Source organism: Oxyura jamaicensis, chromosome 4 (genome assembly GCF_011077185.1).
Source record: "Oxyura jamaicensis isolate SHBP4307 breed ruddy duck chromosome 4, BPBGC_Ojam_1.0, whole genome shotgun sequence".
Lineage (NCBI taxonomy): Eukaryota > Metazoa > Chordata > Aves > Anseriformes > Anatidae > Oxyura > Oxyura jamaicensis.
In genome coordinates this window covers 57,053,527-57,069,011 of record NC_048896.1, presented here as the reverse complement: position 1 = coordinate 57,069,011, position 15,485 = coordinate 57,053,527, and the positions used below count along the sequence as shown (strand labels likewise).

Below are 15,485 nucleotides of genomic sequence, written 5' to 3'. Positions count from 1 at the left end.
CCTGTTTTAACTCAAATTACTAACACAGTTACAATCACAGCTTCCCTTCTTCACTCCAGGTGGTTGGAAATATTTTGGGGATTCAGTGACTCACCAAATCCCATCACAGACAACCCCCAAGCATGGCTGACAAGCATGCTGAAGCCCTTGAAACATGTGCATGTCTCATTGCAGACTGCTTAATTGCATCCACCCTTGGCAGAACCAACAGATTGTGAAGGTTAGGGTATTTTCAGCAGGTCTCCCAGGGCTGGGATGGAAGGGAGAGAGGAGAAGCTGAAGCCAGAACTCAGCTGAACCTACCACAGCATCTGCTGCTCCAGCATGGACTTTTCCTTCAAGATCTTTTTACCTGCCTCTCTAAAATTTCCACTCACTGCCATGCAGGACCGCACAGCAACAAAAGCAATATGTCCTGAAGGAAGTCTAGCTGTTTTTATAAAAGTGCATTATTCCTTATTGATTTACTGGCATTCCCACTAGGATTTAGGAAGCACAAAAAAAAAAAAATCTTCCTCACTGTAATACCACTATGTCTAAGCTGACTCCACAGCTAATCAAGGAGAATTTTCAATCCCCCACACATTTTCAATCAGTTTTGAATCCAAGCTGACCCAAACCATCAGCAAAAATTAGCTGAAATCAGCAACAGATTAAGTAATAATTGTTCTTTCCTATTGGCAAGTTGCATTTATGAAGCATATCATGTCACAGCTAATGACTGCATTGCCTCCCACATAATATCTTGTCAAGCATTTCTCAGCCTGATGTTGTACCTGGGGCCTTCAAGCATTACAGGTCGGGAAACCCGGCAGGAGCTGGAGGCAAGGTGCCCGCAGGCTTGTGCAGGTGCCAAGCTGAGTCAGAGACGCTGTACATCTGGACCCCACTGCTGTGGGGCAGAGCCGAAGTGCAAACATTTCTTCCTGACTGCCAAAAACAAAACAACATTCTTCCATAGACCAAGGCTAAAGGAAGGGGTATACTGCCAAAGCCATAAAAATGAGGGGATCTCAGGTGTTTTGCTGGAGGGCAGCAGGTTTGTCAAAGTTTCCAGGATTTCCAGAAGCAGCAGCCTGAAATCACTAAAGGTAATTCTGATGCTTTCAAGATTACAAACTCTGAGAATGGTTGCTCCAGGTGATCAATGTATGTAGTATAGATATTTAAGAAATAGGAAGGAAAAAGAAAAAGAAAAAAAAAAATAAAAAGAAGAAGAATGAATATATATATATATCTGTATATAGGTCAATTAAAGTCTCCAAAACTATGTATTTATTGGGAAAAAAAAAAAAAAAAAAAAAAAAAAGACAAATAGGAGCAAAGCAACTCAGAACATTTGGATCCCACTGTAAGAGAATTTCCAGTTTGCAGCAAAAGAAAGAAAATCCTTTAATGCAAAAAAAAAAATAATTTGAGTAGGGAAGTGCAAAAAAATGAATTCCCATACTGAGATTTCAGAAATCTGAACCCATCCAAAAACATGCATCCAAGACTGAAATACTTAGTTTCAGAAATGAATTATCAGTCATTTATAGGAAACTATAATGAATGAGTTGATGATGTGAGGCATGCAAGCAGTAAGCAGTTAATAAGCTTAGTGAAAGAGAGCAAAAGTAAAAGCAAGTTCATTTTATCAAGAACAACTTCATGCTGGTGAACCAGCTCCCCTGAGCTGGTAATGATCTCTTTCTGCCTCCCAAAACCACACAAATACTACTGAATTACAGACTTAATTAAATTCTTTTTTATATACTTTACAAATAGCTAAACCTATGCTTGCTTTTGTCTAAGTAGGATATTTGGTCTAGTAAATTAATTTGTTTTCTATACTCAGCAAATTCAGTTCCCTACTAAAGGGTTTTATAGGTCTGAAAATGTGATTGTGAATCTATCATTTTATCCCTGACACAGGACACAATTAAACTCTGAAAAGTGATGTTAGATTCACCAATGTTTGGACACCTTGTTTTCTGAGGTGCTAAGCACCTAACTGATGGAATTCAGGTAGCTTGTTATGCTGTTAGATAATGGAGAAATTATCAAGAGTAAGATTTCTATAAAATGTCACATAGAAATAGCTGGGGGGTAGAAGGGAAGGGGGTTTAATAGAGTATCCTCATGCTACAGTGGAGACTAAGTATTCAAACAGAAAAATATCCCAATGCACAAATAATATATTGAAGAAAAAAATGCAAATTCTCACTTAACTGACCTTTCACTTTAAGGTAATCTGATGAATTCACATGAGCAAATGAACTTTGCAAAATAGTTATAAGATTAGCACTTGTCTCTTGATTATCTCCAGATAAAATATCACAACGTAATCCTATAATTTCTGCACTGAATATTTGGCACTGTGGCCTGCCATGAACAAAACAACTTGGAGTCAAATGTATCTTTTGTGAGTAAGTGGAGCAGAATAATGCAAGAAAGATTTCAATCTCCACGCACAGAAGCCTTATATCTAGGCAGGATACTTGAATCCAGCTTCAGACTAAAAAGGAAGGATCTGTACTTATACCCAGCTACTTTGTGGAAAAGCTTGTCCAAAGTTTATTTTGAAAAAATAAAATTAAATAAAGATTGTGGTCCCATGGGGAAAACCCCCAGGTACTAATTACTTTCAGGTTTGTGTATATACACACACTTTCTTGTTCCGCTGATACCACGTGAGCCTTTACAGGACTGGGACCTAGAGAAGCCACACCCAGGGTTTAATCCACTTGCTAAAGCCTTCAATTTGGGCAGTAGACACCTACATTTTTAAATACAAAGACACTTTTCAAGTTCCCTATAGCCTGACTCAACAACATGCATATTCCAAGAGTGCAGCCAACACACAGTGCCTCCCACTCCATAAAGTGGATAGAGAAAAGAAGGGAGAAGAGAAAGGAGAGAAACAGAAGAGGAAAAGACAAGGTAACCTAGTCTCCATTTTCTCAGCAAGTTTGTGCCTGAGACAGATCTCCTGAGTCCCAGTTCAATGCTTTTAACTACACCATCTTTCTTTCCCAAATAAAAAGCAGTGCTGAGGTGGGTTTCAAATGATGGACAGGATAGCTGGAGGGAGATAAGTTTCTGACTTTATTCATTTTCTGGTTCCTAGGATTATGAATATCAATATTCCTCTTCAGAGAGCAGCACGTCATTAAATTATAAAATAACAAAAATGGATAAAGAAGCAGAGAGGCAGAAATGGCTTGCATCCTCTCAATCAACATTTAAAATAATTTTCCTTGTGATTACTGGGTTCATCACACAAACAGAAAATAACTAGTAGCGGTCTAGATTGTTAGAGAGCAACAAGTTTCTGATTGATTTTGGAAGGGGGTGCATCCTGATGTGAGGTGCTAAAAATCAAAGAGCTACAAACAGCAAGGGAGCTGGAGGACCTTTAGTGTCTCAGCCACCATTCTCCTCCCATCCATCTGCATCTCTGTGATGCTTAGGTACCCTGAAAAACCTTCTAGTACCATGCTGCTCTCACTCAGTCCTGTTAGATGCATAGTGTGACTTTAGACTTTAATTAATACAAATGGGCAGTACACATTAGATTAATTAGACATGACACTCACATTATTTAAATCCAATATAAAAACAGATTATACCGAACATTTTGAAACCCTTGACTTTACAAAACGTCTAATGACATCAAGCTTTGGTGACTTTCTATACATCTACTGCTTCTTGTTCCTTAGAAAAGAAGGAATAAATGAAGTGAGAAGAACACTGGAAAAATCTAATAGACAAACTGACTAATCTCAGACCCCAAGGTCACAGCAAAGCAATTCATTTCTTGGCTTTTCAACAGCACAAGACATGATTTATCAATCTGAGACCAGGCTTATAAACACTATACATCTCAATAATATGTTCTTTGCACTGTGTAACTTTTTAAACAATGATAGATTGCCTGGGCTGGACCAAAGTTATTTTACAAACAGAAACAGAATTTTTGGAAATGTAATGGCCCAATAGGGGAAGAAAAAAAAAAAAAAGGTAAAAAATAAATAATAATAAAAAAGATAACATTATTCCAGATAGTAGCTTTACTTAACCACCACTGCTAAGTAATCTAACTTGTTGCTGTAAAATATTTTCAGACTCCACGTCTTTTAAAAATCTCCTATTGATCATTCTATACAACTGAAATTGAAGACCACTAAAGCAAAAGTATTTCTTACGTTCAACAGCACTAACAAAAAATTACATTGCCAAAGTAAAAATATGATCTGGGGTTCAAGCAGGACTGTGAATCAATACCTCTAGTTGCCCACTTGATCACAGACCTCCCTCAAGTCATTAAGGAGTTCAAGTCTCAGTTTCCTTTCTCTTAAACTGAAATAATATTTTCTCTCTTCCACCAAGAGCCTAATCTTTATAACATGAAGCCTTCAGGCTCATCATCTGCTCACACCGAGGACGCAGATCATGAATTTTTTAAAGCAGGATTCTCTTTGGCCAGCACCTGACACAAGCTGGCCCTGACTTTGACGAGGCTCTGAAGACACCACTGTAATGTAAAAACACTCCACTTCTACTTCCTCATCTGGAGCCTGTCAAAATTCCTGACAAACTAGAGCACCGATCCCAGAGCCTGCTCTTCCTGAGAAGGGAGGAGGGAAGTGTCGGCTGGGCACCAGCTGCTTTTAGGGTCTTGACTGAGAAAGCTGGGTCTGTTTCTTGGAAGTACAGCACAGATGCTTGAGAATACAGATGAGCTCAAAGACTATGTGTAAGAAATAAGTCTGAACGTCCATCATGCTTGATTTCCAGTCCTCTAATTTTACTGCTCCAGGCAACATGGCTCCTGTCAATTTTCAGATGACAAATTGGCTTTCAGGGAGCTGGCTGTTCCTTTGCTCACTCATTATTTGGATAAATACAATATGACCCCAGTCTGAGCAGGACCGATCCTAATAATGTAAGAAAATCAGAAAGATCAAAGCCACACATGACGTGGCTGCATGGGGTTATTGCAGTGAAGCTCCATTTCAAGGATTATTCAGAGATTTCACTTCAAACAGCAGTCACTATTGAGCCAGCACACACATGCAAAGCATGATGTTAAAAAGTAAAAAAGAAATCTGTTATTACATTTCAACATTGTTCCATATATTCTTGATAATAAAATTATTCCAGGCTTCTTTTAAAAGTATTGCACATTAAAGAAGCTGAACAGTGAAGCCACAGCTCCTTGTGAAACAACCACCACCTTCGTGCTGCCTCAGGTCCCACTAGTACTGCACGGGGAAAGCTCTTTAACAAAGAGGAATAAAGGAAATGAGTCCGGGCTTAAAAATTAGACATCAAAAGACAGGTTTTAACAGGAGACAGAAACAGCTGCTTTTACATCTTAGGATAGCTGGGGTTATATTAATGGCCTTTTTAATACACAAAAGCAGGAACCGTGCCATTTCCAAAGTGAAAATCGGTGCTACTTCCAAAAATCTGGCAGGAGAACAGTGGGATTCACTTTCACACTTTTTCTTTCCCTTTTCCATTTTCCCTTCTATAATTTAAAGGGTGCTTCCTCTCCTCTTGGCTCATTTCCACCATCTCTGTCAGCTTTCTGTCTAGGATTTCATATCGCCTAGGTATCTCAGTGCCTGAGGCCCGGAGTATTTATCCTATTTATAGACCTAATTCTGCAATCTATTGCGCCTAGGCAGACTGCTGCACCTACACAGCCTCCCACGGCCCTCAGGAGCCCTTTCTGCCCATACGAAGCAGCTCCTGCAGGAGCACAAGGGCAGCTTGCGGCTGGCTAAGGTCAAGAGCATCTACTTTCCCTGCCTTCCTCCTACCCCCCTGCCTTTGCAGAGGCACTTGCCACGCTCCAGCAAACTTTCCCAGTGTTGCACACACCTCAGCAAACAAAAAAATCCCTGTCTGGAAAACTGCACCATCTACGAGATTACCTAGCAGATGTTTGCATCTTCTGGGGCATTTTAGGATATTATCAGGGGCTCTGGTCCCTCTCTTTTCCTTCACAATACTACAACAGTGGAGAGGGAGCCCAGGACTTTCAGGGTAAACAGGAAAATTTCTGCGTCCCCACTGATGTAAGGGTGCAGCTCCCTCCATAACCCTTTCAGCACATTTCTCTGCAGGTTTACAGAAGGCTGGCTAAGGCAGGGATGCTGCCGACTGCTCACCCAAGCACCAGCTGGCAGTTACTTAAAAAGCTGCCACACACCTGGAAAGAGGCAACTGTGACTGATTCTCTGACAAACATTTACCTTGGCATGCACAGCGCGGGAGGCACCACCACATTCGCCTCTGCCGCTGTAAGTAATTTGCATCCCTAACCATGGACAAATAATACAAATTGCACACCTGGAGCTGGTACAAACCCTACGAGGTTCAAGGCTGTGCTTCCTCTTCCTTTTTAAAACAGCTACTAGCATCTCCACAGCACTGTGTGTGTTCTTTAACATAAGGCATACTACAAGAATGAAAGACAACATCTTAGCTCAATATTATATATATATAAAAGCAGTTGCATTGTAATGAATGCCTATGACCCTGAATGCTGCTCAGCAGCACGGTCAGTGGCTCTCCCAACTCAACTGTTTCCTGTTTTGTTTTGCCACTCACAGGTGGGACAACTGGATGAAAAATATTCTCACTGTTTTGAGTTCACAAAGTCCAGAATCCCCATTTCCAGGGGTGCAGAGGTCTCCGGCAGCACAGCAGGTAACAAGCCACCTGCCCTGTTATCACCTGCCACTCAATAAAGAGCGCATAAAATCCCCATCTCTTGCACTGTTTGTTTGTACTGGTGCAGGGAGGTTGAGATCTCAGGCATCCTGCTGTAAACACCGTGCATCTTTATCGTCCCATGCAGCCTCAACATGGAGAACGATGAAGGGAAGCTTTAACAGCTTGGCAACAGCACTGCACAAGTAAAAGGGAGCTGGTTTTAACAAAGCCATTCTGGAATACACAGACCAGATGGGCTAGCCCAGCCCTGGGGCTTGTCCCCAGCTCACCCCGTTCCCACTGTCCAGGAGCACAGTGAGGCCCTCCCAAGGTGGGGGCACACAAGAGAATCTTCATCCCTCGCACCCCACAAAGAAAACCCCCAGATCCAACCCTCATTTTCCTTAGCTGTGATACAACACATTTCAATGGGTGCTTAGCTTAAAAAAAAAAAAAAAAAAAAGGAAGGGGGAGAGGACAGGCCACAACATGATGTCTTTCTGTCCTAAGCAGCAGAGGGCAACACGTTCAAAAACATGCACTCATCTAACTCAAACCACAAGCAAGAAAAAGCCAACATAAACCAAACTAGCTGTAATGAAAATTACCAATAATTTCAGTTAATCATCATAAAGTTAAGAGGACTGGAGAGACACATAACTGGATGAAAAGTCCCAAAGGGTGGTAGGAATCTGTATGTTTAAAAACATCATACAGTATTGATGGTAACCACATGAGAATTTATAAATTATTTTGCTTCTAGCAAATGCTTTTGATCACATCACTAAGACTGACTCCCAGGCCATCTTCACAGAATTTCCTGAAGCAGATTTGGACCAGAATCACTTAGCTCATTTAATTTAGTTTCATATTAATTTTTAAGCCACTCTGCTATACAGTGATTTTGCAAAAGAAAAAAAAAAAAAAAAAAAAAAAAGTGGTTTTCTGTTTTTTGTTTTGTTTTGTTTTGAATGTCTGCCTCCCCTGACTTTTCAAAGCACACAGGTTCTTGGTAGCTAAACCCAGATTTGCTATTTGATCCTCTAGCATCGGCCAGCTACTCTTCACCAAGCTAAATGACTTGGGTTTGCTAAAGCACAGCTTCTAAAAAGGACTAACAATGAAGAATCCAATGTTTACAAAGGTATTTGTTCTAATGATTAGTCAACTGCCTTGTTAAATATTAATGCTGTATTCTCTACCTGCATTTGTCTGGTTTCAGCTTCCAGTCATAAATTCCTTGACATACACATCCTTATCACATTGAAGAGCCTGTTAACACCCAAAACTCCTCAAAGACACTCAGACAATAGAAAGCTGTCAGCCTTTCTGCCATCTTCATGTTTATCATCTTTTTTTTTCTTTCTATAATTATTTTTAGGTCTCTCAGAAAAATACTGAATAGCACCAGGCTTGGTTCAGACTCAGAAGAAAACACCTAAAGCCCTGCAGCACACTTCCAACTGATGGTTGTGCTGCGGGTTTTTTTCTTTATACATCTCAGCTTTATATGAGTGTACAGTGCTGGAGGTCTTTTTAAACAGAGTTATGTGGTACCCAGCCATGAGTCTCATTTAAGAAACATAAGTAAATGATATCTATCCAGGAATATTTAGGTAAACAGTGAATTTCTTCAAATAACAACATTTGATTTGACATGACATGATTTCTTTAATTTTAAGAAAAGGCTAATATTGTTTTATTATAGGCCTCTTCCACCAAAATATATCTATGAAAATAGATCTGCCAAATCAAATCGTCGGTAAGAGGAGAGCTTTTCTTTTCATATCGTACAGACAGATGCTGTGAGAGTGCTTGTCTCTGGTTTGAAACAGACTCCCACCAATATTCCATGTTAGGCTTAATTGGATGGGATGCTGTGCTATGTGTATTCAGGCTCCCGCAACTCTGAGACATCTAAAACAAGTAGAACTAAGCATTTGATTAATATTTAAACATAGCAAAACTGCCAAATATTGCAGCAGATAAGTTTCTTGGGCAAAATTTCCCTGACAGGATACCAGTAACTTCCACTGAAAGGAGCCACTGATAGTTACTTGTATCCTGAGGGGGAGAATCAGAGCCCTGGAGAGCTACTTAGTTTTCTGCTTTCTGTGCACATAAAAGCAGCATACATAACAAGGTCACAACAGGCCAAAAATAGCAAATCTTCAAGCAGCTGCAATTCAAATAGATTTCAGATCTGCTGGAAAGTAAGCAACTTGACCAGCATGCAGAATTTCTGAAGATTGCTACTTTTAGAGCATTTTAAATCTTACAACCATTTTCAAAAGTCAAAAAAAAAAAATAATTAAAAAATGGTACATACTTTTCAGGGTTTTCCACTTCTTCAGTAACAAAATTGAGGTAAAACCTAGAAAAAAGTTATAAAATGTATTATGAGGACTTGGTAGATTTTGACTCTGTATTTATTTCCCATAGAATCAAGAAGATTCTTTTAGTTAAGCAGTGCTGTCAGTTCCCACAGACTCTGCAGGCTTGTTGGATTAAGACAGGGGTGAGATTTAACCCCTCTCATCCTCACACTCAGGAAGGGAAGCCTGCTTTTGAATTCCTGGAAAAGACAGCAAAGAGGGGAAAAAGACCTGAGCTATGTAATGCCACTGCAGAATGAAATTACATTTTCCCCCCTACATGCGACACCTATGCTTACACTAATCCTAAACACAGACACTCACATTTTTCATCATGAGCATGCACAGGGCACAGCCCTGCATGCGTAGCGACCATAACGCCTCAGGGTGACCAAACCCACGGTTCTGCACGTGCCAACACCAGGTCTGTGCCTTGCGGGATCACACAGGTGTGCCTGGCTCGGATGGGCCCAGGGCCACATCCTGTCTAATTAAGCAGATCTGCCATCCAGACAGTGCGTGTGCTGGCCAGATGCAGGAAGACAAACAATATCCTATGCAATGTCGTGTTGCAGCAAGTAAACATACAATAGCTGATCTGATAAAAGTCTGGGAGCGTTTCTGCACCCCGAGTCTTGGAAGAGATCTAGGTTAGAAGAATGAGTTAACTCTGGTTCACGGTTCTAAACAGTGTGATTTTGTGACCCAGCATGAAAGTCCACAAAACTAGATTTGCCATCGTATGCAACCACCTCAGCACTTGTTTCTAGACTCGCTAGAATGCACAGCACAAAATAAGGGGTCAGGATAGTTCAGGGAGAGATGGCTTCTGCCTAGTAAGACGTCTAGCAACTTCTTTCTAGTCTTAGCTCTGCTACTAGACAGAAGTAATTTGGTGATCTTGCATCAGTGTTTTTATTAATGCAAAGACACGTTCCCTTGCGCTTCTTTCTCTCCTTGTCCCTTTTCACCCAGCATTTTATATACCCAGGAGTTCACATTTGCCCTTGGCAGGATGATCCCACACATAAGCAATACCACCTTTGTTTTCTAATTTAAAGCTGTATCATTAAAAGCTAATAGTGTAACAGGCTACGCATAAAATTCTGCCTCCGTCCCGGGACACACCACCAGCACTTGCAACACTCCTGCAGGTTCAGCTTATTGAATTGATTTAGCCCCATGAAAGTGATAGTGCGAGGCTATTGACACTCCACTTAATGGTCTGCTCTTCTGTGCTCTGAGGCAATCAATTGGAGCTGGTGACAAAGACAAATCGGCAGCTTAGGAGAACCACTAGCCCAACTAGATCTTTTCCTGCTAATTTATTTTATAAGTGGCAAATAAGGACCTTGAAATAAAAGTCAGAAGGTGTAAAGGAAAAGCAGAGATGATTTTTATTTCAGAGGGTTGGGAATGTTAGGCGGAGAAGGGAAGGAAAAGGGAAAGAAACAACAGCAGAATAACAATCTTTTTGATGCAGCGTTTTACAGTAAACAAACTGCTTTGGCAGTGAATAATATTGGAGAGCTTTTAAAACTGCTATCATAGAAAAATGTACAGCTAGGGTAATATTTTAAAAGTGGGAAATCATCATGTGTATGGATGTGGGAGACAGAGATGGCTGTATGAGAGAGAGGGAAAAAGGTAGAGACTGTCCCTGTAATGAGTTCAATTTCTTTGAGGTTTCAAAAGGCTCTTTTCTTACATATCTAGCATAAGTAAAGGCTTCAGACTCTCTTGGGTTTTCCCCCACCATTTAATATAAAAGTGCTGTTCAGTGCCTCAGTGTGCATGTTTATAGCGCTCCTGTGACTGGGGAGTTATAGGCCAGCAGAGAACTCAAATACTCATCCCATTGTCCCTCCAAATTAAATAAATAAAACCCTTATCGCTTGGCCCCCGTCTTTTGTGCAAAGGAAGGAACTTCACAGCCTGTGAGGCTATGGAAAAGAAAGGGAAGACCTGCAGACAAAGCTATCTCAAAAATAAGCCCACTCTGTGCATTGTAGGCTTTTTTTTTCATGCCACCGCAGCAAAGCACATCGGCACTGTGCAACACAGAGCCCACACTAAGCATGAATAAATCGTAAGGCAGATTTGAAGAGCATCAGCGTCTTTCAGACTGGCCGCTGTGTACTTTGGTGGGGGAGAGGGAAAGAACTTAAAAGAAAGTTCTGATCTGGATACTTGAAGGCAGATTCTCATGCCATTGCTCATGGTGAATAGCTCTTAACTTCTATGGCAGCCAGGTGCACTTCTTGTTAAGTGAGGTCCAATTCTGACAGAGCAAAAGGCATAAGAACCTAGTTTTTACCTTGTTTTGTGGTCTACACTGAAGTTATAGTTTACTTCACATTCTCTAAATGTTGCTTTTACAAAGCAAAGGCTGAGGTCCACACAAGTGGGATGGAGACTCACTATTTTCAACTAGTTCAGAGATCTTTCTCGTGTAAATTCTGTCTCAACAAAACCTAAAGCTTTATTAACACTTTTAGATTTTTATTAAAATACCTATTAAGAATTTAAGAATATTTTTTCTTGTTGCCTTTATTTCTAGTCTTAAGAAATATGTCTGATTATTTGTTTATTTATTTATGTATTCAGTGAGCATTTACATGTTTTATATGGCAGAAGAATAATCTTTTCTTCTTAGAGATGCTCACAGAATAGCTACTGAGCATATGGGACAGCGGCAAGATCTACCCTTACTACATGATGCAGTTTGGCAAGAGATGTAGAATGTGCAACTCAATTTGTCATATAAATAAATGTGTCTGTTAAATCATATCAGTGTTTGCTTTCAAGACAACTACTTTTAGGTTTCAACAACTTACCAGCCTGAATAGGCGTACATTCCTGAATAGAAAGCAAGTGGTAATCCCATAACACTGGCATCATTCCCTGCAAAGGCATTTTTAAAGTGCCGTGTCTCTCCTGCAACATCAACAAAAACAGTATTGAAAAACAAGCTCCTTGGTCACCTCCTACTTTAAAACAAATAAATATATCACACCACGGAACATTTAATCACCCAGCAGTCCACCGACTTCAAGTTCTGCTCTTGACCTTAATTTCTGACCCAACCCCTGCAGCCAAATTCTGCCAGTAATTGTGAAGTTTTTTGTGGCATCCCTAGCTATGCCAAAGCAGAATTTGACCTATTAGGTTTCTTTAAAGCATTCTGAGCTTGATGACACTCACTGAACTGTTGTCTCCAGCAGTGACTTACGTCAACACGAAAGAGCAGAATGAGGTCTGTAGTTTTTGCTACAAAATTTTCCCTTGTTTGTTAACATTTTCATCAGAAGGAACATTGCAAGTATTTCACTTACAAGCAACATTTTTAAAGTAAACAAACTCCGTATCTTAAACCTTTCTGTCCCAGAAGTTCTTAGCCCTTAGTAACCCTCTACCACATTATAGGCAGCACTGTAGCTTATATTATACCAAGTAAGATTTATGCTTCTATACATGCAGATGCTTGAGATTAAACATTTTGAAAAAAATGCTAGACAGACAGCAGGAAAGATGTAGGATAGTTGAGTGCCAAAGATCAATACCAAAGTGAGTGCACAATGTGCCCCAAAACCCTATAAGCACCCCAAGTCCTAATATTCAGTAAAGATCCTTTTGAATGTCCTTTGAAACAGAGAAAGGCACTGACAAAACCAGTTTTCTCTCTGCTGGTGTAAACACACTCCTGCTAAGGAACACAAGGCATTCATCTTTCCTAGCGTATGCATAGCCACAGCTGAACAACGCAATGAAGAGCTTACATGAAGAAACTAAGGCTGATTAATAATATAGTTCCCCAAATATTGCAACAGAAATTACTGAGGAGGAATTTCCTGGAAACTTTAAGTCCACATTACAAGCTTTAATTGTGTGCCTTTATCATAGCCCTTGAGCTGTGGTATTTCATCGTTTCCAAGGTGCTCTACAGTTCTTAAGACCTCCCCACAAAATTCCAAATTTCCCAAGAAGCAATGACCCTCTGAGAAAAGCAGTAGGAAGGAGAATCCACTGAGAATTAAATTAGCAACAGGTCAAACCTTCTGCTCTTTACTCAGTTTTTACTAAGCTCTCAGTCAGAATTCCCACTCAAGTGGGGGCTTTTGGGATACTGGAAGAGCTGTGGCCAGAGGAAGGTGCCAGTGGGGAATCAGGGACACTCTGATCTACATAAGAGGGGCAAAGCCCATCCAAACCTTGGTCTGGCCTGCTTCAAAGGCCTAGAGGAAAAGCGACAGAGGGGAACAAGGAGAAAGCTTGCACATGAAATGAAGTGTGGGAAGAGGCATGGCTACAGACAGAAAGAAAGTGAAAAGCATGAAAACAGAAATAGTGAATCAGCAGAGTGCTGCATAGGGAAAGTTTTATTTCAGAGCCTATTGCTAGCCACAGAGAGTTGCCTGTCCCTGAGGAACTGTGAGCTCACTGCTTTGAGCACTCAGCCCAGTGCTGCGCTGTTGACTCAGACGGAGGCTTTGTGAAGCACAATAGGAGAGCGTCCCCAGGGACACAGCCAGCAGCAACAGTTTTTGCGACATAAAATCCGCCACCAATTGATTAAAAAGTGTTCCCCTTTCTGACCCTCTGCACTGAATAGCTCCTCGTGCTTCCTGTCATTATTGCCTAGCATTATTGTAAGGAGAGAGTTGGGGCTTGTCCCCATCTCACTCTCTCTGCTGCCAGGGCTCCAATGGAAGAGCCTCCCTCTGCAGGTGGCTGAGCGTGTGCCAGTAAAGCTGCTCTGCCAGCACGGCTTTACCCAAATGGCAGCCAGCAAAAGGCCTGCACAGCCATCTCCAGGCTGGGAGAGACCAAAGGCCTATGTTCACACTCCTTGCTTAGACAGTAACATCGACAAAGCCTGTAGAGTAAATCTGGCTTTCCAAACAATACTGCTTGCCTTTCTTACTCTAGATTAGTCCCAGGTCATTGCCTTTAGCTGCACACTTAATTTCTCGCTTGGAAGAAGTAAAGCACATGTGAAACGTGAGGATCTAGTAGAGCTGTGGGCAGGAAGCCTGTGAAAACAACGGCTAGCTAACTACGGGTTGTCTTCCAGTACAGCACTTCTAACTCATGCATCTCTCTCTGATAACGAATACCTATTCAATCAGCCCTAACGATTGATTGGAGATTAGCATTCACAATTAGAACAGCCTCCATGATACTGTTTCATTCACACATTCCCCATATCTGAGACCCTACCACCACCACACCCAGTACTGGACAGGACCAGGCACCAGTGCAATTAAAAGAGTCATGTTCTGCTTGGATGAGGCCAGTGCTTTGGTGAGGGACATGCCCGTCCATCATTAAAGCTCATCCTGACCCTTTCACAAGGTTCATGCAAAATGCAATTTACAGAGAAGAGCAATCCTATCGCTCGTTTGAAAGCCAAGTCTGATCTGAATAGTCTCATTGGCATGCAGAAGGAAATACCAGTTCATCCCAGTGTAGTTCCACTTCTAATCAATTACATGACAGTGCAGAGCTTCAGTTGAACAAGCAGAGACTAATTAAGAGATTTTGCTGCTATAAGCACTATTTGGTGGAGGCAGGTGTGGGGAGACTGGGGAGCGTAGAGATAAAAGCACTTTAAAAGCATTTACTTTTCATTTCATACCTTTAATTAGCTGGATAACTCCAGGGACTATAATTATCAGAATTGCGACAAGCTTGCAAAAGGTAAGGAAAATCTGAATGCGGGCACTCCAGCTGACACTTGTGCTATTCAGGACCATCACTAGTGCTGCAAAGGGAAAAAGAAAAGTCAGAAAGAAATATTCATGCCACTGGAATCACCACAAAACTGTTTGCCCACTGAGAAACTGCACAGACAATAGATTCAGGTACACTGAAGGAAATACACCCTGATAACCTTCTCCCTCTGCTGCCCTCCCATCTCTCATGTTTCCCTTCCAGGCTCCCATGGAAATGCTTGAGCTGAGCCCCTCTTTCTGACCCATCCATCTCCTCATTCTCCACCTGGCTCCTTCTGCACCAAATGAAAGCTTCATTTACCCAGGTTCGTTAGCTGTTGGTAAACAATGGGCTGACGGAAGCCTGCCTTGGATGAAAAAAATTAATTGCACAACCCTTGTCACTCCATACTTCTGGATCGATGCCAGTTTGATTAGAGATTTGCATTTCAGAAAATAGTAACAATTACTAATGACATTACTCTTTCTCACCCTCATTTAGACCTGGCATGAATTTGTCACTCACTGCCTTATGGAAACCTGCTCCTCTTTTCCACTATTTCCCCTCCTTTACAGCCATGCCACTGGAGACCCAAGAGGGCCAGAGTGCAAGAAATATTCCTGCCCATGCTGGGAATTGGCAAAGAAAACAAAGCCCAGGTCTGTGCTTCACCAACACAACCAGCCT

The 15,485-nt window shown here is 41.2% G+C and overlaps 1 protein-coding gene across 1 annotated transcript in view; it reads right to left on the bottom strand.

The window, feature by feature from the left end:
- SLC7A11 (solute carrier family 7 member 11) overlaps positions 1-15,485 on the bottom strand; it is a 66,412-nt gene that overhangs the window by 35,364 nt on the left and 15,563 nt on the right. Inside the window, exons 4-6 of the mRNA XM_035325980.1 lie at positions 14,722-14,847; positions 11,921-12,020; positions 9,038-9,082 (exon numbers count right to left, since the gene is read on the bottom strand). Of these exons, the coding sequence (XP_035181871.1) occupies positions 9,038-9,082; positions 11,921-12,020; positions 14,722-14,847 (271 nt within the window). The remainder of the gene's footprint in view (positions 1-9,037; positions 9,083-11,920; positions 12,021-14,721; positions 14,848-15,485) is intronic.